General features: G+C 39.6%; 1 protein-coding gene across 1 annotated transcript; it reads left to right on the forward strand.

Moving 5' to 3' along the window:
- The first annotated feature begins 3,084 nt into the window (after window positions 1-3,084).
- Window positions 3,085-25,048, forward strand: LOC131605136 (uncharacterized). Its single transcript, XM_058877530.1, has 2 exons — window positions 3,085-3,873; window positions 24,932-25,048. Exons 1-2 carry the CDS (start codon window positions 3,085-3,087, stop codon window positions 25,046-25,048), a joined length of 906 nt encoding a protein of 301 aa, XP_058733513.1.
- The last annotated feature ends 734 nt before the right edge of the window (window positions 25,049-25,782 follow it).

Genomic DNA, 25,782 nt, shown 5'->3' on the forward strand with positions numbered 1-25,782 from the left:
AATAAAGATACCATGTCACGTTTCACATAGATAGAAGACCACATGAAAAAATGATGAATGAATGCTGACTAAAAATAAAAGTGAAATAAAAAGCAAAATAGATGGAACAATGCAAGCTGGGCCTTGCATAGTTGGACCCCGCCCTCCTTCTGAAATCACACCCCCATTTTACTGTTACGCATATGCTGTTATGAATTTGGGCTTAGTATGTTTGCTATTCCCACTCCCCCTGTTTGAGCCCGGATTGCTTCTAACATGATTTTAGTCTTTTAAAAAACTGCTAGCGCACCCCCCCTGCAGGGTAGATTAGAGTTTCATTTTATTTTTGTTTTGCTTTTATTTTTAGCTCATAAATCCATTTTTAAATCATAAAAGAAAAAAGCATAAAATCAACGATAGATTTTAATTCACTTCACAATAGTTTTTTACTTTTAGTTGATAAAAACATGATAAAACCTTTAATATTTTGTTAGATTTTTAGGTGATCTTTGACCTTAGAAAACTCATAAAAATAGTAGAATTTTTAGTTTGATTTTGGCATTTAATTTCCTTTATAAAAACCCATAAAAATAGTAGTCTTAGTTTAATTTCGCATTAATGCTTGAATTGTTTTTTGTGCTATTTCCATGTTATTTTTGTATGACTCTTGTATGATTTTATCGCTTGTATCTTTGGCCTTATTTTAGGCCTATTTCGTTTGTACCATTTTAGTTTCCTTTTGTACATAGATAGGAATTAGACAACTTAGATTAGAATTTAGGATTAGTTCCCTATTGCATTCTTTTCTTTTCAACTCTTTAAAACATTAATAAAAGGAAGATGCGAAGCACATTAAGTAAGTGATAGAGAAATGAGTGGGATTCATTCCCTAATCTATTTCTCAATCGCTTAGTGGCATAGAAACGAGTGGGATTCATTCCCTAATCTGTTTCTCGGTCACTACTTAATGGGAGAGAAACGAGTGGGATTCATTCCCTAATCAGTTTCTCAAACATTAATTAATGGGAGAGAAATGAGTGAGATTCATTCTCTAATCTGTTTCTCGAACATTACATAATGGGATGGAAGTGAGTGGGATTCATTCCCTAATCTGCTTCTCGATCATTATGCATTTTATGTGATTCGAATCGTGAAGTAAATTCCCTTAAAAAATACACAACCAAAAACACTTTAAAACATCTAACAATGGTTCAGACTAAAGCAAAGTAGAGAAAGTGGTGAGTGGCCCGGTATTGGGTACTGTTCATCACTCATCTACCCTAAAAGACACAAACCAATCTCTTTCTTCTTCCTAAGGGCACCGTTATCTCCGCTCCATTGCATCCTAGGCGATCCCTTATGCAAGAGCGCGAGCGTTAGCGCCGCCCAATTAAAAAACACAAAAACAAACAGAAAATCTTTAGCCGAGCTACGGTAACTCTGATTCCTGAAAAGGATACGTAGGCAGCGGGGTAGGGCCCGTGCGAGTACAATTCTTTATTTTCCCTACATTTTGCATTCATTTCGCATTTAGACATAGACATAGTCATACACCCTTTAGATAGAAACAAACATAGGTGGATACCATCGAGTACGATGGGCGTGAGGGGTGCTAGCACCTTCCCCTCGCGTAACCGACTCCCGTACCTTGATTCTCTGGTCGCAAGACCCTGTTTCTTCCTTTGTTAGGTTTTCTGATATTCCTTTCCCTTATGGGATAAATATATTGGTGGCGACTCTGTTCATTTTTCGCGAGCGTGCGACAGCTGGCGACTCTGCTGGGGATGTTGCTAGACCTGTTGCTGGTCCATCCTTAGTGAGTCGATCCTAGCCTGCGTTTGTTTGTTTATTTACTGGGTGTTTATTTGTTTTTATGTCTATACCTTGTATATATATTTGCATGTTTACTTTTCTGCTTGCATATCACGTTTATTTCTGTTTGCACATCATGCATATGGATTATATTCTGTGTTCCTTGGGGTCTTCTGTTCTGTTTTGCAGGTTGGGTGGGATGTTTTATGAGGTAAAAGGCCCAATACCCAGGCCAGAGTGACACATAGGATACCTAGGATAGAGTGGATAGTCATGACGCCAACAGAATGTCAGGTTCTGTTGATTGCGATCATGAGACCCACGACCAGTCGAGGTTCAAATGAGATACCGTTGTTGGCATGTATTTGCGACAATGATGGTGTTTCAGGAGAACTGATAACGCTGGAAGCCATTGATCTACCCTGACCTAGACTACACCTGTGAGTGGGGTGGGATATACATGACAGGTACCGTTGGTGACCGTTCTGTTGGTGACTTGTGTTCTTATGGTTTCACTGTGCCTATGCCGGACCTTTGATCCTGCAACGTCCGATCTCATCCAGAGGCTACACACACTTCTCCTATGTGGGGAAATCTCCATTGCATCATTTACATCATGGCATGTTTACCTTTCAAAAAAAAAAGGAAAAGAAAAGAAAAGAAAAGAAAAGAAAAGAAAAGAAAAGATATGTAAAAAAAAAAAGAAAGAAAGAAAAGAAGTATTATTATTTCTCATGTGCATGCCATTTTTTTTCAGGGTATCCAAGGTTATTATCTTCTTCACTTGAAATGGCTAACAACGTGACAGTTACCAAAGAAGTTACTAGGCGCACCTTCACCTGCAGTTTCTTCCGTGAGGATATAACGCCTCTGATTCGTTTGAGCACTTCAGTTACTGGGCAAAACTTGGATGAGTTCAGGAAGACATATGGTCATATCCTACACATGTTAACTTCTCGGGTTGATGAATGGGCTCTCTACACACTTCTTTAGTTCTACGATCCTGAGTTACGATGTTTCACCTTTCCTGATTACCAACTGGCACCAACCCTTGAAGAATATGCTGATATCCTCAAGATTAAGGTTCAACACAGGATTCCTTTTGTATGTGTACCTGAGAAACCGAAAATGGACCGAATTGCTGGTGCTCTTTATTTGAGCATGAAAGATGTTACAGATAACTGGAAGCCTAATGGTGGAACCCACGGATTCTATGTTAAATTTCTGATGAGAAAAGCTGATGCCCTGGCTACTGAGAAGAAATGGAAAGAATTCAATGCTCTTTTAGCTGTTATGATCTATGGTTTGGTGTTGTTCCCGAATATCCCGAATTTCGTCGATCTCACTGCCATTTGCCTCTTTATGGATCAAAACCCCGTGCCTACTCTCTTGGCAGATACTTATTATGCTGTTCATTCCAGGTATGGGACGAAGGGAGCCGTTGGAGGCTGTTTGCCGTTGTTATACGAGTGGTTCACTTCACACTTGCCTAAAAGTGGACCGTTTGTCACAACAAGAGACTCACAGAAATGGCCTCAAAGGATCATGGGGCTTACGGCGAATGACATCGTTTGGTATCACCTTGGGAAAGGGATAGAGGAAGTTATCACTAGATGTGGTAGTTTTGACAACGTTCCCCTCATAGGAACGAAGGGAGTTATCAATTACAATCCGAGGCTAGCGCTGCGCCAGTTGGGTTTTGCACTAAAGGACAAGCCGTTAGACAAGGAAATATTTGAATCTGTTTGCTTTAAGAAAGGGGCTGATCCAGAGGGTCTAGAAAAAGTGAGGAGCGCCTGGAATAGTATTCATACAGATAACCGAACTTCCTTAGGAGGGAAGAATGCCGTTGCTAAACAAGCTTACACTGATTGGGTGAAAGATAGAGTCAAGGAGCGCCTGTTGCCTTTCCCGAAGGTTAAACCATTGTATGAACAACCACCTGAAGTTTTAACTGCCACTGTGCCAGCTGAAGACTATGCCCAGGTACATGTGGAAAACATCTGGTTGCGTGAGAAGGGGGAAGATGCTAAGATAGAGTACTTCTTGGTGAATCAGAAAAGGGCTGAATTAGCACACGAGGTTAAAATGTTGAAAGGAGAATCTTCCAGAGTTCAAAAGAGGACTAGAACTGAAAGGGGTGAAAAAGCTACCACTATCATTGTCGAGGATAACGAGAAGATCATAAAAAAGGCCATAAAAGAGGCAGAAGAGAAGCTCAAGCAAAAGTATAGGGAAGACTTGAAGGCCTGCAAGCTCCAGTTAGAAAAAGAGACTAAATATCAGCTGAGGACTATGAAAAAGAAACTGGAAGATGAGACTACTCAGAGAATAGCAGTCGAAACACAGCTGAAAGGAAGTCACCTCCGCTCCGCACGACTAACAGAAGAGAATGTCAAGCTCAGAAATCAAATGGCAAATATGGAGAATGCACCTGAGAAAGATTATCTCCCAGAATGTAAAGGGTGTGACGAACTTAGGGAATGCTGCAAGAAGTTGGATGGGCATTTGTTTCGCAAAGATGAGGTGATTCAAAGCCTTCTTAAAGGAAGAGATCGAGAAGCAACCAAGAAACTGTTTGATGAAACTAAGAAGTGGAGTGACGAGCACTTCAGACAAGGAGGACCTCTGTTCTATGTTCAGATGGATTGATGTTTGAGTTTGTATGTCTCGACCACCACCAGACTTGTTGGATGGGGTCTTTTATTTCCTTTGTTGAACTATCTTGTTGATGTATGGCTTGCCCAAGTTTAAATTTCTGTTATGAATGAAAAAGAACTAGTTTCTCTTGATACTTATCTTTTGTCACGTTGTTAGCCATTCTGGATCAATATTAAATCTTGGATACTCTGAAAATGGCACATCACGTCATACGCACACATGCACTCATACATTCACATTATCACATTGCATTTTTCAGGTTATTGTACAAGAAACTAATTGGGGTCCTTTTCAGCAACAGATTTCTTTCCGACGACGAAGCTGACTTTCCTACATCCTTACCGCACCAGGAGTAACGAGAGAATCATGGAACAATTTGAACAGAATCAAGCTGCCCTCCGTAGGGATATGGATGTTATGGGGGAAAGAATGGCCCAACTTATGGAGACTCTCCATGCCGTTGTTCAAGGACAGGATGAACTCAGAAAGAGCGTCGCTAGTTTGGTCAAAGATACTCCTACCAATTCTGCTGACGGAGGGGTGAAAACTAAGGAGACTCCTATTAATGAGACACTGAAAGTAGTGGACGACCACCATGAGGTTATTGATCTTGAACATGATCTTACTGCTGAGTTGACTGAGACTGCTAAGATGTACCAAGCTCTCGAAGAACGCCTTAAGGCTGTTGAGGTTGCTAAAACTTCGAGTTTCGACACTGCTGCTATGTGCTTGGTACCTGGGATTGTTATTCCCCTGAAGTTCAAAGTGCCGGATTTTGATAAGTACAAGGGAGTTACCTGCCCAGAGACTCACATTCGCTCCTACTGCCGTAAGATGGCCGCTCACGCTGAGAACGAACCTCTGCTTATGCATTTCTTCCAGGATAGTCTCACTGGAGCCCCATTGGAGTGGTATATGAAACTCGAGAGGTCTAATGTTAGTACTTGGGGAGAACTTGTTGATGCCTTCTTGAAACAATACCACTACAATACTGCTATGGCTCCTAGCCGTGCCCAGCTACAGAATATGTCACAGAAATCTGAAGAGTCCTTTAAGGAATACGCCCAGAGATGGCGTGAACTCGCTGCTCGAGTTCAACCTCCCTTATTGGACCGAGAATTGATTGATCTGTTTATGGGAACTCTGAAAGGGCCGTATCTTCAGCACATGGTTAGTAATACTTCTCCTTCTTTTTCGGATGTGGTCATCATTGGTGAGAGGGTTGAGAACTGTGTCAAAGCTGGTACCATTCAAGGTGTTACTAATCCTAGCAACTCAAGTGGTAATGGTAAGAAGCCGTATTCTGGGTTTGTGAAGAAGAAGGAGGGTGAGACTAGCACCGCTTCTGTTGACCAAGGCCGAGCTCCTGCATATTCTGCTGTTCCACCTCCTTATTATCCGATGCCTTATGCTGTTCCTAGCCCATATGTCCCTCAGGCATATGCTGCTGCTCTTCCACAACCATGGATGGCACCCCAACAGCCTTTCGTACCACAACAACAAGCTGCTGCTCCTCAGAATCGTCAACAGAACCCTAGGCCTCAAGGTCAAAGGGGCCCGCAAAGAACAAGATTCCAAGATAGGCGTATTGATCCGGTTCCGATGTCATATGCTCAGCTTCTCCCTCAACTGCTTGCTGGTCAATTGGTACAACTCCGTGAACTTGGACCTCCACCTAGTCCTCTCCCTCCCGGTTATGATGTTAATGCTCGATGTGAATTTCATTCAGGGGCTCCAGGCCATACTATCGAAAAGTGTAGAGCATTCAAATTGAAGGTTCAGGATCTCCTTGACGACAAGCTTATCTCGTTCGCTCCTACTGGTCCTAATGTGCAGAATAATCCTATGCCTCCTCATGCTGGTACGACCAATGCTATTGAGTTATGTGATGATCAGATCCTGGTAAATGATGTTAATGAGGTTAGGATGCCGCTAGCAGTTGTCAGAGAGTATCTTATGCAACAAAAGGTTTTGTGTGAACTACATGACTACTGTTTGCAATGTTCTTCTAATCCTGAGGAATGCACTAGGTTGAGAGAAGAAATCCAGAAACTGATGGATGAAGGTGTTCTTAGAGTGGAAAGGGTCATTCCTGTCGAAGATGTGGCTACTTTAGAGATCCCTTACTACCCTGCTGAGATATCAAAGACTCAGGGCACTTCTTTGGTCATTCATGCTCCGAGTACTCCTTTGGTCGTTTAAGCTCCGAGGACTCCATTGGTTATTCAGGTTCCAAATGTTCCTTCGACTCCTTCAACCTCGTCTATTGTTCCCTCTCCTGTGAATGATTCTAAGGCTGTTCCTTGGAGTTATAATGCCGTGTATATTCGAGGGAAGAAATATGATTGTCCTCCAGTGGGTAATTCGAGCATCACTAATATTACTGGCACTAGTGGCATTACCCGTAGTGGTCGGATCTTTGCTACCCCTCCTCCGCTTCCTAAAGAGACCAATAAAGAGGCTAGTACACAAGCAAAAGGAAAGCAAGTTGCTGTTGATCCTCCTGTGACACGTAATGCACAAGATGCCGAGCAACTCTTGAAAATCATTAAGAAAAGTGATTACAAAGTGATTGACCAACTCGATCAGACCCAAGCCAAGATCTCCATCTTGTCTCTCTTGGTACATTCTGAAGCTCATCGTGATGCTCTGATGAAAGTTCTGGCTTCCGCTCACGTAACTCAAGACATTACCGTGCCTCAGTTTGAAGGGGTTGTGACCAACATTGCTGCTGGTAATTGTTTGGGTTTTTCTGATGATGAGCTTCCACCTGAGGGTAGAGCACACAACAAAGCGTTGCATATCTCCGTCAAGTGTTTGGATGCTGTGTTGTCTCGAGTTCTGATTGATACCGGTTCTTCTCTTAATGTGATGCCCAAGACTACTTTGTTTAAGCTGAGTATGGATGGGATTATGATGAGACCATGCACTATGAGTGTCAGAGCGTTTGATGGCTCCAGAAGGTCCGTAGAAGGGGAAATTGATCTGCCTGTTTTGATTGGCCCTCACATGTTCTATATTGCCTTCTATGTCATGGATATAAGTCCTTCATACACTTGCCTCTTGGGTCGTCCTTGGATCCATGCTGCTGGGGCTGTGACATCTACCCTCCATCAGTGTTTGAAATTTGTTGTGAATGACAAGATTGTTGTGATCACTAGTGAAGAGGATTTGATTGTCAATAATCTGGCGTCATACCGTTATGTTGAAGTGGAGGGAGAGATACAAGAGACACCTTTTCAGGCCTTAGAGATTGTGTCGGTTGATAAACTCCCCGTGGTTGAAAATAAGAAGGAACTCGGAGCACCCCTCTCGTCTCTGAATGATGCTAAGGCCTTCTTAGAAGCTGGTACTCCCCATAGTGCCTGGGGCAAGCTGATTGATGTTCATGAGAAGCGAGACAAGTATGGCCTTGGGTATCAACCATCTTCCTCTACTCAACTCAGCATAATTCCTGGAAAGAAGGTGATTCCCCCCATTTCTCAAGTGTTTGTCAGTGCAAGCACCAATTCTGGAAGTCAGGTTCTCGCCGTGGACGATGATGATGAAGAAGATCTCTCCAAATTCATTTGCCATGCTGCGCCTGGACAGGAACTCAACAATTGGACTATCTTGGACATCCCTAGAGTCACTTTCATGGAGATGTAATGTTTTTGTTTCGATAAGTCATATGCTTCGCCCTAAGCATTTTGACCACTTGTATAAAGAAGGGCCCCCCATGTTGTTTCAGTTTGTTTAATATTGAATGAAAATCATATCTTCGCATGCAATTACTGTTCCATTTCTTTCATCTTTGTTTTTACTTTAAAAAAAAAACTTTTAAAAATGGCAAAACTTTTCCTTTTTCTTATTTTTATGTGTTGCATTCTAAGGCATAAATCACCCATCGTGCAGATCCGACTCGAATTCCATCAAAAATGATAATGTTACAGTTCCACGTCTTAATATCCTTGAGAATCCAATTGACCAAGCTGATGAGGATAATGGGGAAGATTGTGAAGTCCCTGAAGAATTGGCAAGACTTTTGAGACAAGAGGAGAAATCTATTCAGCCACATCAGGAAGCCATAGAAATCATCAACCTCGGTTCAGAAGAAGCGAAGAGAGAAGTCAAGATAGGGGCCGCTTTGGAAAGTGATGTAAAGAGAAGGTTGATTGAGTTGCTTCGAGAGTATGTTGATATCTTCGCCTGGTCATATGAAGACATGCCTGGTTTAGACACGGATATAGTTATGCACAGGCTACCTCTCAAACCAGAATGTCCGCCTGTAAAACAAAAACCACGAAGAACTCGACCTGATATGGCTTTGAAAATCAAGGAAGAAGTTGAAAAACAGTTGAAGGCTGGTTTCTTATCTGTGTGTGAGTATCCTCCTTGGATTGCAAACATAGTACCCGTTCCTAAGAAGGACGGAAAGGTACGCATGTGTGTTGACTACCGAGATTTGAATAGGGCAAGTCCGAAGGATGATTTCCCTCTGCCTCATATTGATGTGCTAGTCGACAATACTGCTCAGTATTCGGTGTTCTCCTTCATGGATGGTTTTTCTGGCTATAATCAAATAAAAATGGCTCCTGAAGATATGACCAAGACTACTTTTACCACTCCGTGGGGTACGTATTGTTATAAGGTGATGCCTTTTGGTCTTAAGAATGCTGGTGCAACATATCAACGAGCTATGGTGACCCTTTTCCATGATATGATCCATAAGGAGATTGAGGTGTACGTCGATGATATGATTGCAAAATCCCAAACTGAGGAGGAACATTTGGTATACCTTGAGAAATTGTTGGCTCGCTTGCGAAAATTCAAGTTGAGGCTTAATCAAAATAAGTGCACTTTTGGAGTGCGATCTGGAAAGTTACTTGGATTCATTGTGAGTCAACGAGGGATTGAGGTCGATGTTATACCCCAAAATTTGCCCACATATTTTTCAAGAAAACTCCAATCTGAAAATTAAGGGTCTCATATAATCATGGATTTTTATTTCAACAAATATCCTGACATATGAAATACTTAGTTTTTAGAATTTTTCTTATACAGTAATTTGGCTTGCAGTGGAATTTATTCTTACGCAAACGCCAAATACTGTTTATTACTTCACACATGCTATTTATTTATTTACAGATAAATAGTACTGACACAATTGGTACAGAGTTAAATCTTTTTGCAGGCGCAGAATCAGGAAACTCAGACTGTACTGGTAACAAGTAGATTATTATTATTATCTTTTGTTTCCCACTAATTTTTGTACTATATTCCATTATTTGCAAAAATCTTTTCAAATCTCTTTTTCAAAAATCAAATCTCTCTTTTTTCCAACACTATCATACACTTTCTTTCAAATCTTACTTCCACTCAAATTTTCCTTTTGTACGGAATCACATCATTCCCCAACGTCTCTTTCCTTCTTTCCATTCTATAAATACCTCTCATTTTCTTCCATAAAATCTCACATCAAATTCTAATTCATTTCTCAAATTTCCACTTCATAATCCATTTTCTCTTCTTCCCTAACAAAAATGGCAAAGTGGATAGAGACACTGTTTCTTACAGTCATCACCATTGCTACGGTGATCATGACTTTCTTCTGCCTGCACAGTCCTGAGGAGTGTGGACCTGCAATGGTTATGCTCCCAATCATCTACATGTTATTGTTCATAGCATGGGTTATCAATCGTCATTCTTAAAATTTGTCGTATTTCTTATTTCTTAAATGTACCGTTTATTCGTCGTACTGTTCAATATAGTATGTGATATTTGTACTGTCAGTATTAAATGTTGTACTATTTGTCATAATATTGCTTAATTACTAAGATAATATTTTGTGTGTTTTCTGCCAGTCAAATATTCCTATTTCTGTGCATTAAATGATTTTCAGGGTTATTATCGGTAATTTTGCCCGCATACCGTAAATATTAGTTATTTATTATGTCTGTGTTTTTCTAACAAGTCATGTAAATAAACTTTCATTTTTCACATAAAACAAAAACACAAAAAAAAAACAACAAAAAAGAAAATTAACTTTGACTGTTGATTTTTCACCCTAACTCCTGCATCAATACCTGGACAGTCAGTTGACAGCCAAACTGCTGGCAGTACAATTCACAGTGTTTTGTACCATCAATCAAATCAATCTTTCACAATTCAAATTTCCAAGATTTTTGTGTTAGAAGTCTTCTGAATATCACGCGATTAGCAGAAACTCAGCACTGCACAAAAATCAGGTACGCTTAACTGTCTCCTACACAAACAGTCCCTAATCAGGGTTTTTCTTGTTTTACAGGAGCAACAAGTTTTTGAGAGCTCAAATGGATTTCATACACATCCATATATCTCAAAGTACCATCATACAAATTTTCAAACTTCAATTCACTCAGACGCACCGTCAGCAGCTCAAACAGTCAACAGACGACCCGTTTGACCAAAAAAGTCAACAGACAGTCAAAAATGAAATTTTTTGTCAAAGTCCATATTTTGTCAAAGGATTCATCATTTGATCATTGGATGATCATAATTCATCAAGGAAAGATCAAAAATCAACAAAACCCTAAGATTCAAAATTAGGGTTTTTGCCTGAAAAGTCAACTCAACTTTGACTGATCATAACTCTCTCATCCTTCATCCAAAAAATTCAAACCAAAGCTCATTGGGAAGGAAATTCAAGTATCTTTCAAATGCCATTGATCCCATGGTCATTGGATTCACCATTTGAAAAATATGACCAAAGACATTACAGGTCATTTTCAAAGTCAACAAAAAGACACTTTTTTCAAAAGGACACACAAGGAGCTTCAAAAATCATTTTGACATGAGACCAAAGACATTGGTTAGAGGACTCTTTGAGGTTTCTAAAAAGTGCAAGATCTCCTTCATATGACAAAAATTGAAGGATTTACACCTTGTTGAAGTTGGCTAAATTTTGGGAAAATGCATGAAATCAACATTGCTCAAAAATGTGTTTTTTCCAAATGGGGCCAAGTTTTCAGCATTCAAACATCATTTCCATGTTACTATGGGCCTCCCACGACCAAGACTAAGCCCATACCTTTTTTTATCCATTTTTGCATGATTTTATCTTACTTTAAGATTAAAATTAAAAGGAAAATGCATGGATAAATGGTAGCTTACAATTCAAGCATGACTCATCAAAGAACCTTCAATTTTCTGCAGAGGATTGGTGCACAAGGCAAGAGCATTGAATGGAGTCAAGACTTGGTCAAAAATTCAAGGTTTTTAATATTTAAAAACCAAGTTTTCAACAAAGGCAACTAGCTGCAAGTTAGCCTCAATTCTAAGCACAAATAGCTTATAAATAAGCTATCATAGTTCAGCAAGCAAAGAGACACGAGTTCAGAAGCATCCTTAATCATATTGCATACTTGTAACCACTTGTAATTTTCAAAGAAACTTGAAATTCGAATTTTAAGTTTCAGTCCATTTCAATATAAAATAAACATTCAAACATCATCTCTGAGCTACACTGAAACAATTCCAATCATTTCCAAGTCCTAAACTTCATTGAATCGAGCTATATAAGCCACGGTTTGTTCAAACTAAAATCAACTTATATCTCATAACTCACACATATTTAACAAGATGTAGATGCAAAATTGTGTTTGGTTTGAAGCTCTGGTCGTTTCTGGAGCTTCAATTGGATTTTAATGGCTGTTTGTAGCATATACCATTTTAGGGTTCTTCAACTCAAAATTAGGGCTTTCTGAAATAGGCAAAATTAGAGGTTCTAATTGGCACCATTGAACTCGCATGGATCAAACGAATCAAACTGATAGGTCGCGCCAAACTTATTTATGCGTTTACCCCTATTCGCTATTTTGCAGGTTTGAGGTTCATCAACTACAGCGCTTGTTTCATAAAAGCGCTGTAAAAACCCTTGTCTGAAGGTTGAAGACGATGAGGTGTCTCCTCCTCATTGGTTCAGAAGCGCGCGCGTGTTTTTTTAAATTCTCTCTGATTCTGTGCTTTGCAGGTGTATCTTCTACCACGTGCCTCAATTTATGGACCCTCTGATTTCATTTAATGAATCATCCAATGATCCAGATCACGCGTGCACACCATGCTCCCTCACAAATTACCACACAGGATCAGTATCCTTTATTTTCTATTTTATTTTCTATTTTATTTTAATTTCTTTGTTAAATTAATTAAAAATAGTTTTAAAAATCCAAAAAATACACAAAAAATATTTTTAGACTTCTAAAATAATATATTATTTTCTGAAATAAAAATATTTTATTTTCTTCAAAATTTTAATATTTTTGCATAATTAATTAGTATATATTTATATATTTGCTTTTTAATTATTTTAACCAATCAAAAAATCATAAAAAAAATTGTTCTTTGTGTTAAATATTGTTTATATATTATAAACTAATTTTGTACATATTTTGAATAATTTTATCTTTAAGTTTTAATTATTTGTATAATTATCTGCATAATTATGTTTTAATTAGCTTAAATCAATTTCAAATCAATTCCAAAAATTCCAAAAAAATTAGTTTTGTTTTAAAATTAATTAACAAATATTTTGTACATATTTTAAACTTAATTTCTAGGTTTAAATCTATTTTCATCTTTTTTCTTCATTTTAATTTAATTAATCATGCATTAATCATAATTAAAATCAATCATAAAAAACCAAAAACATGCCTTTTATTTTTCTTGCAATTTAAATTCCTAGATAAATGTATAGGATGTCAAATTCATGTAAATAGGCTAGTTTACATTTCCCGCACAATCGATGTAATAGCGTAGATTTACTTTCCGCACTTTACATTTCCGCATTTTAATTTCCCGCACATATAAACTGCGTGTATGTCAAAGATAAAATTGGACCGTTAGATCACTAACTTCAAAGATAAATATCTGAATCCAATCACAATCACACTTGCACCTCTTCAGGTAATCCCTTTTACAATCTTTCAAAATCAAAGTCAAATTCAACTGTTTTGAGTACAAAATCGAACCTTGCTTTTATATCCGGTGAAAGGATAGATTTTTAAAGGAAATAGGATAAAGACCTTACAACTCAGGGTAGACCTCCTAGTTTGCTTGCTCAAATCAAAACAAACAAAATTCTCATACACTGTTGATTTTTCAAAACTTTCAAAAAAGACAATACTTTGTATACATCCAAACACGGGTTATTACAAAGTTAACGTTCTTTTCAAAACATCTTTCGAAAGATAAACAAGCATTTTGTATACATCCACACACGGATCATTACAAAATTCAATTTACAAAGGTATTTGAAACCACATATGAGCAATTTCAGAGCAATTGAAAAGTGATCGAAAAACAAGTGAGCTAAGCAAACTTAAGAGCCCATGGATAACCATGGATACAAAGGGTGCTAACACCTTCCCTTTGTATAACCTACCCCCTTACCCAGAATTTCTTAAAGGTCTTTTTTCTGTTTCTTTTATAAACCTTTCCTTAATTGGATAAAATAAAAGGTCGGTGGCGACTCTGTGAATTTTCAAAAATGCGAAAGCATTAAGCGACAAAAAAGAGTCAGTTCACGTATCTCTACAGATCAGAGGTATGGCCCGGTATTAAAAAAAATCGGAGGTCCACAGTCGACCCTGACAAAGTAAGAGCAATACAGAATATGCCAGCACCGAAGAATGAGAAAGAGGTCCGAGGGTTCCTTGGGAGATTGAATTACATAGCCAGGTTCATTTCTCATCTCACTGACACCTGTGAACCCATCTTCAAACTGCTGCGCAAAAATCAAGATATCCGTTGGAATGATCATTGTCAAGAAGCCTTCGAAAAGATCAAGCAGTATCTCCAAGAGCCACCAATTCTCATGCCTCCGGTTCCTGGGAGGCCGCTTCTTATGTACTTAACTGTGCTTGAAGGATCTATGGGGTGTGTGCTGGGCCAACATGACGAGTCTGGTCGAAAAGAGTGCGCCATTTATTACCTGAGCAAAAAGTTTACCGATTGTGAATCCCGCTACTCACTACTCGAGAAAACTTGCTGTGCTTTGGTATGGGCTGCTCGCCGACTGAGGCAGTATATGTTGGCTCACACTACTCTATTGATCTCCAAAATGGACCCGATAAAGTACATCTTTGAAAAACCGGCTCTTACAGGAAGACTAGCCCGATGGCAAATGCTTTTATCAGAATATGACATCCAGTATGTCACACAGAAGGCCATCAAAGGAAGTGTCCTTGCAGATCATCTTGCTCATCAGCCATTAGAAGAGTATCAGTCGATGAAGTTTGACTTTCCTGATGAAGAAATCATGAAATTAGATGATAATGAAGGACCCGAACCAGGAGAGCGATGGACTCTCACGTTCGATGGTGCATCAAATGCTATGGGCCATGGCATTGGGGCAGTTTTGACTTCTCCTCGTCAAACTCACATCCCTTTCACAGCTAGAATATGCTTTGATTGCACAAACAATGTCGCAGAATACGAAGCTTGCATAATGGGTCTCGAAGCGGCTATTGATATGAGGATCAAGATCCTTGAGGTGTATGGGGATTCTGCCTTGGTTATACATCAAGTGAGAGGTGATTGGGAAACGCGACACCCCAATTTAGTCCCTTATAAGGACTATATCTTGGAGTTGCTGCCTGCTTTCGAGGAAATCACTTTCAATCACATCCCCCGAGAGGAAAATCAATTGGCAGATGCTTTGGCTACTCTGGCGGCTATGTTCAGAGTTGGCTCCCCTAAGGAAGTGCCAGACATAACGATCCTCCGTTACAAAGAGCCTGCCCATGCATTCCATGCCCATTGTCTCACTACTGAAGATGTGTATGATGAAAAGCCATGGTATTACGACATCAAAAGGTATGTTGAGAAGCAAGAGTATCCCGAAGATGCTACGATTGGTGATAAGCGAACGCTTCGAAGGTTAGCATCCAAATTCTTCTTGTCAGGAGACGTCCTGTACAAAAGAAACTATGATTCAGTTTTGCTCAGATGCGTGGATAGACACGAAGCAGAATTGATCATGCGGGAAATTCATGAAGGATCTTTTGAAACTCATTCCAGTGGACATTCTATGGCCAAAAAGATCTTGCGAGCGGGATATTACTGGATGACAATTGAAAGTGATTGTTATGTATACGTGAAGAAGTGCCACAAATGCCAAGTGTATGCTGATAGAGTTCATGTTCCTCCAACTCCTTTGAATGTTCTAACATCGCCCTGGCCCTTTGCTATGTGGGGCATAGACATGATTGGACGGATAGAGCCACAAGCTTCAAATGGACACAGATTTATTCTCGTTGCTATCGACTACTTCACCAAATGGGTTGAAGCTGCTTCTTACAAGAACGTAACCAAGCAAGTCGTTACTCGCTTCATCAAGAAAGAGATCATATGCCGATATGGGGTTCCAAACAAGATCATCACTGACAATGGGTCCAATCTTAATAACAAAATGATGGCAGAGTTGTGTGAAGAGTTCAAGATTGAACACCACAATTCATCACCCTATCGGCCAAAGATGAACGGCGCAGTCGAAGCTGCTAACAAGAATATAAAGAAGATTGTCCAGAAAATGGTTAGAACGTATAAAGATTGGCATGAGATGTTGCCATTTGCTTTGCATGGCTATAGAACTTCGGTTCGTACTTCAACAGGGGCAACTCCCTTCTCTCTTGTCTACGGTATGGAGGCCGTACTACCTGTCGAAGTGGAAATTTCTTCGTTGAGGGTCTTGATGGACGCCAAACTCGATGAAGCAGAATGGGTTCAAACGAGACTTGATCATCTCAATCTAATTGAGGAGAAACGCTTATCTGCTATCTGCCATGGCCAGTTGTACCAAAAAAGGATCAAGAAAGCGTATGACAAGAAAATTCGGCCTCGAGAATTCCACACAGGTGACCTAGTCGTAAGGAAGATCTTGCCAATTCACACCGATCCAAGGGGCAAATGGACTCCCAACTATGAGGGACCATACATTGTGAAGAAATCATTTTCAGGTGGTGCTTTAATCCTGACGAAGATGGATGGGGAAGACGTTCCGCTTCCAGTCAATTCAGACTCAGTCAAAAAATACTACGCATAAAAGACCCGCTAGGTCGACGTACCTAGGCAGAAATAAGGGCATCCCGGCAAACCAAAAGGGTTTGGGCAAAAATTAGGGATAAAACAAAAAAGAGAATAACCCGCTAAGTTGAAAACCCGAAAGGGCGGCTTAGGCAAAAAGGGGCATCCCGCTGGATTGAAAACCCGAAAGGGCGATCCAGGCAAAAGTTAGGGATTAAAAGCGAGAGGCTGCAGTCTGAATATCCTTCACAAAGACCACTATACGCCCTTGGCAGAACGGACAGATCAATCCAACCACTACCCTTCTGAAGCAAAGCATTGAGAGGATCGAGGATATGGGAACTGTAGCAATATCAGTTTTAGTGGAAATCCGAGCATTTCTCTTTGCCATTTCGCTCTTTGCATTTTATTTTCTTTTTCGCAACTACCTCATTTAGGAGTTGCTTCCTTGTACAGAAGCCTGTTCACAGGCATTCCATCAATGAAATAATCTTTTGATGCAAAAGCTTTCTTTCTGTCTTTTCATTTTACGCATGCGAGGTGTGATTTAATTCGTTATTAAACATTGCATTGAGAACATGGGGGCAATAATCACAAAATCAAAACGAAGCATGATGTTACGTAAACATAAAAGTGCTCGAAGGGGCACCATTTGCATCCAAACGTTGTTTTCTGTGCAGGTTGCAGGTTCTAGCCATCATCTTGGCTCATGATATGTCACAAAGGTCATCATCATCCCGCATGAAAGTGCCAAGGTATAATTCATTAGCACTGGTAAACATGGAGCACATGAAAAGGTCCATATCCCTCTTCCATATGACAGACGAAGAATGGTCTCTCAAAACTCATGATTCCCCGAGCAGTAGGATGTAAGGAGAGTCGAGCAAAGTCACTTCCTCCCCAACAGAGTTATGTTCTAATCCTCCACACAGTTGCCAATAATCTTTGGCACTATGAAGCTTCCAACGCCCACCTACAATGGCGTTTCAAGATCACAGGCGACGGACCCCAATGATCCTACTCTTCGGTTCCACCAGGGCCTTTATTTGGCCCTCTTTGCATATAGAATCCATTGCATACAGCACTGCATCCTCAAAAGCGTAGCATATCCATCACAATGGATCATTACGCCGTAAAAACTCAAACATGCATACAAAGCATAAGCCAGATAATATGAGCCAATGTTGAATCAGAACAATGACCCATCCTCAAGTTGTTACCTGCACAAACTTTGCCTGATATCTGCTATCATACTACAAACATTTCCAACCACGGTGCCGCTGCGAGGTATCTTCAATCTCTGATGAGTGTCTGACACAATGTCTTCTTCCGTCCCTCGATGTCGATTCGATGTTGAGTCATAAGATCGCTACGAGATCTTATTCCTTTCCAAAGTGCGGAAAATCGCACGAGATTTTCTTTCGATGTTGAGTCATAAGATCGCTACGAGATCTTATTCCTTTCCAAAGTGTGGAAAATCGCACGAGATTTTCTTTCGATGTTGAGTCATAAGATCGCTACGAGATCTTATTCCTTTCCAAAGTGTGGAAAATCGCACGAGATTTTCTTTCGATGTTGAGTCATAAGATCGCTACGAGATCTTATTCCTTTCCAAAGTGCGGAAAATCGCACGAGATTTTCTTTCGATGTTGAGTCATAAGATCGCTACGAGATCTTATTCCTTTCCAAAGTGTGGAAAATCGCACGAGATTTTCTTTCGATGTTGAGTCATAAGATCGCCACGAGATCTTATCCCCTTTTCTTCTGTTGACAAGTTGATCGCCACGAGATCTTCTTTCGATGTTGAGTCATAGATCGCCACGAGATCTTATTCCTTTCAGTCCTGACGTTGAGTCGTAAAATCGCACGAGGTCTTATTCTTTCGATCATTGTTTCATACAACCATTCTCTTTGAAAACCCCGTGTCGGCACCGCTACCACGTTATAAGCTATCTCCATCCAAATCCATTGTTCACTGTAAATATATCCACCAGAAAAACAAAAATCTCTTTCCCCAGCAGATATCAAACAAAAATAACACTCACACCATCTTTTCTTCAGGACAAATTTCAGGTCTTGATATTTAATCTTCTTCTACCTCGAATGTTCGAAAGGCTAACGCCAATCTCACCTTCAGGTTTAAGACGATTAAATAGGGGCAGCTGTCATACCCCAAATTTGTCCTACCCCTTTACTTCTAACTGGCTTAGGCTTTGCATTCATGTACACACATCACTTAGGTCATAATCCATATCCATGCATTCATATCATAGGTGTTATTCAAGGGCTAGCAAGAAAAGCTCCATTGCAAAGAAGCTTGATCAAAGAATGAGAAAACTGAGGTCTAGTCATGTGGCTCTATGTTCATTGAAGTCCTCCTGGATTGGGGTGTCTCTCTGCTTCAAATCAGGGCATTGGTTAGAGGGTACAAGCTTGCAAATCATCTGGTTCTTTAAATCAGGGTTTCTTTGACCAAAGTCAACCAGTTGACTTCCTGGTTAACATTTAATCAGAAGTGGCTTCTATGTGTGGAAAACTTCTCATACTGACTGGGTGGACATGTTTGTTTGACTAGATGTGAGTGGAAGAGATTTAATCGGGAATTTCATCAATAGTCGGAAAAGTCGGAACAGTTGACTTTTGGGTCAAAATCGGGAAAATTATTCAAATATTGACTTCTGGTGGAAAATTAATCAGGAAAAGTCGGAGAATGGATAAAATCAGGAGTTTGACAAAAAGTTGCCAAAAATAGAAAAATGACAAAAATGGAAGGTTTCAACACTTAGAAATTTTTTTTTGAAGGTTAAATCTTGATGAGCAGTCCACTTCAGCCCTGATTTACACGTGGCAAATGGCATTTTTTGGAAAAATCCCCAACATCAAAGTTGTTCCTCTCATGGAGGAGAACAACTTTGTAGTTGGACACTTTTTCATCTGAAGCTTGTATGAAGAATTAAAGTGGTTTGAAGTCACTGGAAATCCATTCAATCTAAGTCACAATCTAAGTCACAAGCCAGGTCATGACCAGGCATTTCATCAAGCATGTGGCATGCCAAATCTCAAGCCAATTTTAGAGGTCTACAAAAATGCCATGGAAGCAAACTTGGTATCATTCTAATCTTTGCCATGCCCTCTTCCCAATAAGCCAAGAATTGAGTCAATTGAACAAGTATTGAATGAATGGCAAGCCCTTAAAGTCATGCCCTTGCAATGACCAGATAAGTATCCAGCCAAGGCAGAATTCTAAGTCATACGCATGCATATCATCAAACACATGGTGGGCTAGATTCAAGTCCAGATTTCTTCTTCCACATGTCTCCATATTGAGCAAGCTTGATCGTTAAATATTCTATGCCATGTCCTCTATCCAATGAGATCAAGGTTATTAAGTTTGGACAAGTATGGAATAAGAAAGAGACATCCAAAGTCGTGCTCATGAGAAGGGCGTGTTGGCAAAGGCATCAGTACAAACTCCCAGGTCACGCGCCAGCCATATGCAGCAACCACACACCATGTTCCAGGCCCTTTTTCTCCCACTTCCAACCTTTACCCTAACAAACTTCCAACAACAATCTTTCTATACTCCATCCCCCCTTCTCATTGGGCTAAAGTTTAATCCAAATGGTGAAGTACATTGAGAATTATATGTTTGCAAAGGGAGCTACATGAGGTGTTCTTGGTGTAAGGCATTAGCAAAGAGAAGAACACCCATTGCTACAAAGGCACGCATACCCTTTCCATAAAATCCCATGCACATGCTGCACACGTGAAAGGCTCACCAAAAGCTTACCACAATTGCATAACCCTTGTTCACTAAGTAAAGAAAAGAGTATCCAATGCAACACACCACACCATAGAGCCCATGCACACTCATACTATATAAGCTACAACCCTTCACAACTCACACTACACACTCTCATTCTCTCATTTTTCTCAAAGCCTTCTCTCCTCACTCTCCTTTCTCCCTCGGTCCTCTCTCTCTATCTTCCATCACTCATCTTCAAAGTTTGTTGCATCTTGTAACAAACTCTAACAAACTCCTCAACCATCAACCAATCACCACCACTGCAACCACCAACCACCACCTTCAACCACCATTAAACCTCCATAACCTTCACCTCCACCATTCACTTAGCTCAAGAAGTTGCAGCTGTCACTGCCATGGCTACCGGATCAACCTCGTCACCACTACTATGACTTCACTTGAAGCAATGCTCTACTCTTCTGCTGCTGCGTAATACCTCGAGTTTGCTTCTCACGGTTCAAGCACCAGCTACAATCTCGATCCATCATCTCCTTCGAACGTGAGCTTGTGGAGTTCGGTGGCGTTTTTCTCATCTTTTGATTCAAGAACTCCTCCAGGTAAAATATAACATAAAAAACTCTCTCAGCATCATGACGACATGCATAGATCTTGCGCATCTGAAACGCGTTCATGGTTTGTTACTTTTATGTGAAGCTTCATCCATTCTTGCTTTTGATCCATACGAATCTGATGCTTATTTGCGTGTGTTTGAGCCAAGCATTTGAATGTTGAGAACGTAGGTTTGTTTCACGATACTTGAATGTTGCTTTGTCAATTTTTTGATTAGTTAGGGTTTTACATTTTGCTTCGGTTTAGATGATAGGGATAGTTTCAGAGAAAAGCAAGCTTAGATCCATGCTCTATGCAAAAAACCGATTGAGATGAGGTGAGAGCTTTCGCTTTCTGGATTTTTTGTTATGTCTCCGGTGGTGGCGCTGGGCTGAAGAAGATAACCGGAGCATCTCCGGCTCCGACTAGGCCCTTGCATGTCCCTTTGTTTTATTAGGTGGCGGCGTCTTAGTGGCTCAGGTTCCCAGTCTTTAGCATTTCGTTTTTGTTTGAATCATTAGCAGGTGGCGTGTTAAATCCTGATTGGACCATTAATTATTTTATCTTCTAGTGACTTAAACCTATATTGACCAATTGATTTCATAATAAAGATACCATGTCACGTTTCACATAGATAGAAGACCACATGAAAAAATGATGAATGAATGCTGACTAAAAATAAAAGTGAAATAAAAAGCAAAATAGATGGAACAATGCAAGCTGGGCCTTGCATAGTTGGACCCCGCCCTCCTTCTGAAATCACACCCCCATTTTACTGTTACGCATATGCTGTTATGAATTTGGGCTTAGTATGTTTGCTATTCCCACTCCCCCTGTTTGAGCCCGGATTGCTTCTAACATGATTTTAGTCTTTTAAAAAACTGCTAGCGCACCCCCCCTGCAGGGTAGATTAGAGTTTCATTTTATTTTTGTTTTGCTTTTATTTTTAGCTCATAAATCCATTTTTAAATCATAAAAGAAAAAAGCATAAAATCAACGATAGATTTTAATTCACTTCACAATAGTTTTTTACTTTTAGTTGATAAAAACATGATAAAACCTTTAATATTTTGTTAGATTTTTAGGTGATCTTTGACCTTAGAAAACTCATAAAAATAGTAGAATTTTTAGTTTGATTTTGGCATTTAATTTCCTTTATAAAAACCCATAAAAATAGTAGTCTTAGTTTAATTTCGCATTAATGCTTGAATTGTTTTTTGTGCTATTTCCATGTTATTTTTGTATGACTCTTGTATGATTTTATCGCTTGTATCTTTGGCCTTATTTTAGGCCTATTTCGTTTGTACCATTTTAGTTTCCTTTTGTACATAGATAGGAATTAGACAACTTAGATTAGAATTTAGGATTAGTTCCCTATTGCATTCTTTTCTTTTCAACTCTTTAAAACATTAATAAAAGGAAGATGCGAAGCACATTAAGTAAGTGATAGAGAAATGAGTGGGATTCATTCCCTAATCTATCTCTCAATCGCTTAGTGGCATAGAAACGAGTGGGATTCATTCCCTAATCTGTTTCTCGGTCACTACTTAATGGGAGAGAAACGAGTGGGATTCATTCCCTAATCTGTTTCTCAAACATTAATTAATGGGAGAGAAATGAGTGAGATTCATTCTCTAATCTGTTTCTCGAACATTACATAATGGGATGGAAGTGAGTGGGATTCATTCCCTAATCTGCTTCTCGATCATTATGCATTTTATGTGATTCGAATCGTGAAGTAAATTCCCTTAAAAAATACACAACCAAAAACACTTTAAAACATCTAACAATGGTTCAGACTAAAGCAAAGTAGAGAAAATGGTGAGTGGCCCGGTATTGGGTACTGTTCATCACTCATCTACCCTAAAAGACACAAACCAATCTCTTTCTTCTTCCTAAGGGCACCGTTATCTCCGCTCCATTGCATCCTAGGCGATCCCTTATGCAAGAGCGCGAGCGTTAGCGCCGCCCAATTAAAAAACACAAAAACAAACAGAAAATCTTTAGCCGAGCTACGGTAACTCTGATTCCTGAAAAGGATACGTAGGCAGCGGGGTAGGGCCCGTGCGAGTACAATTCTTTATTTTCCCTACATTTTGCATTCATTTCGCATTTAGACATAGACATAGTCATACACCCTTTAGATAGAAACAAACATAGGTGGATACCATCGAGTACGATGGGCGTGAGGGGTGCTAGCACCTTCCCCTCGCGTAACCGACTCCCGTACCTTGATTCTCTGGTCGCAAGACCCTGTTCCTTCCTTTGTTAGGTTTTCTGATATTCCTTTCCCTTATGGGATAAATATATTGGTGGCGACTCTGTTCATTTTTCGCGAGCGTGCGACAATGGGGGGTTTGAATAAGTGTAGTTTCAAAACTCGTAAGATAAAAATAATTTGCACAAGTATTTTTATCCTGGTTCGTTGTTAACTAAACTACTCCAGTCCACCCTATACAAGGTGATTTACCTCAACTGAGGATTTAATCCACTAATCACATGAGATTACAATGGTTTTCCACTTAGACAACTTCTAAGTCTTCTAGAGTCTTCTGATCACAACTTGATCACTCTAGGAACAACTGCTTAGAGACCTTCTAAGACTTCTCTAGAGTATACTGATCACAACCCGATCACTCTAGTCCTTTACAAATTAATGTAAACAAATTCTAAGAGTATTACAATTGCTTCTTAAAAGCGATAATCACAAACTGTGATATTTCTCTTACAGATTTAAGCTTAGACTCACTAAAGTATTACAACAGTAATGTAGTGAGGTTGAAGATGAAGTTTCTGAGCTTTGAGTTGAACAGCGTTTCAGCAAGTTAATATTCACATAAATTGTTAAGAATTGGTAACCTTGCTTCTCATCAGAACTTCATTTATATAGGCGTTTGAGAAGATGACCGTTGGGAGCATTTAATGCTTTGCGTATTCCGTACAGCATTGCATTTAATGTTCCACTGTTTTGTCAACTACCTCGAGCCTTGCTTTTGCTGTGACTACTGACATTGCCTTTAATAGCTTCTAACGTTCCTTTTGTCAGTCAGTGTAACCTGCCATCTAGTACTTGATTCTGATTTGTTCTTTGTAAATACTACGTTGAAAATCATCAGAGTACAAACAACTTGGTGCAGAGCATCTTCTGATCTTCTGATCTTGATATGCTTCTGAGCGTGATTCCATGACTTCAGTGCTTCTGCTTCTGAACTCAAGTTCTTCTGATGCTTCTAATAGACCATGTTCTGATTCTGCTTGACCATCTTCTGATGTCTTGTCAGACCATGTGCTGAAGTTGCATACTGAACCTTTTGAGTTAAAGCTTCTTAGCGCTGATTTGTGCATACTCTTTATATATTTCCTGAAAAGGAAATTGCATAGGATTAGAGTACCACATTATCTTGAGCAAAATTCATATACATTGTTATCATTAAAACTAAGATTATTGATCAGAACAATTCTTGTTCTAACAGTCTATAATTCTATGTGTCATTCTTCTTCCATTAACTTTAACTTTATGTTATTTACTTCCTGCTACCTGTTATTTGAAAATGATTTTAAACTCTAATTTAATTTACCAAAAATTTTCAAAAGTATGTTTTTACAAACCACGACACTCACCTCCCTCTTGTGTGTGAATTCTCAAGTCCAACATTACCTCGGCTGTACAAGCTTTTGCTTCTGTGTACGAAGTGGATCTTTTAGTGGATGTTGCGACCGCTTTGATTGTGGAGGAATCAACATCACCTCTGGTTTTGACTAAGAGGGCCCACAAAGAGGAACAATAGTCTCCCAAAATCGAGTGTTCTCCAAAATAGACTTGGGCCTCTGAGGATGATGCTTCTGAGGAGGTGACTTCATTCATAAAGATGCCAAATATTTTCTCTTATTAACTTCCACACACTCTTGAGGAGGCTGTAGCTATTGTCTCAACGTTGATTTATCTTTTATTCATAATCTTCCCGATGGGGATAAGATGGAAATGGGCTACGAGCTTGCTTATATAATGTTTAACGTTGCTTCCATTTTTTCTCTCGTCTCTATTGGACGAGTGATGTTTTGGCCTTAAGTAATCCCTCTCAGATAAGGGATACTTGGAAAGGGGATGCTGAAGTTATGGATCTAAAGTGCCTTGATCTCCGAGAGGAGCTTGTTACGCTACAGGAGAAGGTTAAAGCTGCAAATTCTTTTCAAAAGTAAGTGAAAATACATGGCTCTCCTTAGGCCATGACGGATCATGTGACTGAGCTGGAGGGTTCTCTCAAAGATGCAAAGAAGCGAAACAAGACTACTTCTGATTCCATTGAGGAGAAGACTCGTGAGATGGAGGAGCATAAAAAAAACTATATTCAAATGATATAGCCTTTGAAATCCCTATAGGATAAAGTGGTTGGTCTGAGGCTGACGCTCCATAACTCTTTTATAGAGACTATGCACAACGTGCTTGGAGTCCATGAACAAGTTGTGGAGCAGGCGAGAAAGTTCTACTATGATACTGTGATTTCTGCTAAGGTGTTGAACCCGTTTAAGTCCGTTTCCGGGGTGACTTAAGGAGATTGTCTCGATGCCTTAGTTTCAAATGCTTCAGCTTGATTTTCTTTTTGTTTTGTATTATTCGTTTCCTTTAGCATTTTCAAGGCTTTTGTGCTTTGGGTGTAGTAAAATTGAATGTATAATGGAATATTTTATTTTGATGTTTCAAATATTGTTAACTTTAGAGATTTGCGTTAGCCTTTGCGTTATTATTACCGTTGTTCATAAATTGTTGTAACTTTAGAACTTGCTCTTTTACCCCGTGGAGTCTTTATTTACTCTAGAGTTTTGGTCGGACCATAATTCATCGACAATGGTGGTATACGTGTTTTTGGCGTGAGAGCTTTTACTGCTTTACTTTTACGAAATAAACAATGCATTTGATTGTAACGAGATGGTGA

This window comes from Vicia villosa, linkage group LG5 (assembly GCF_029867415.1).
Source record: "Vicia villosa cultivar HV-30 ecotype Madison, WI linkage group LG5, Vvil1.0, whole genome shotgun sequence".
NCBI lineage: Eukaryota > Viridiplantae > Streptophyta > Magnoliopsida > Fabales > Fabaceae > Vicia > Vicia villosa.

Bases quoted from the DNA above. Each gene is read 5' to 3' on its own strand.
- LOC131605136 (XM_058877530.1), top strand. From the start codon at position 3,085: ATGATCTATGGTTTGGTGTTGTTCCCGAATATCCCGAATTTCGTCGAT. The intron at 3,874-24,931 runs GTTAAAATGTTG...AATCCCTCTCAG, and splicing joins GGGCTGAATTAGCACACGAG to ATAAGGGATACTTGGAAAGG.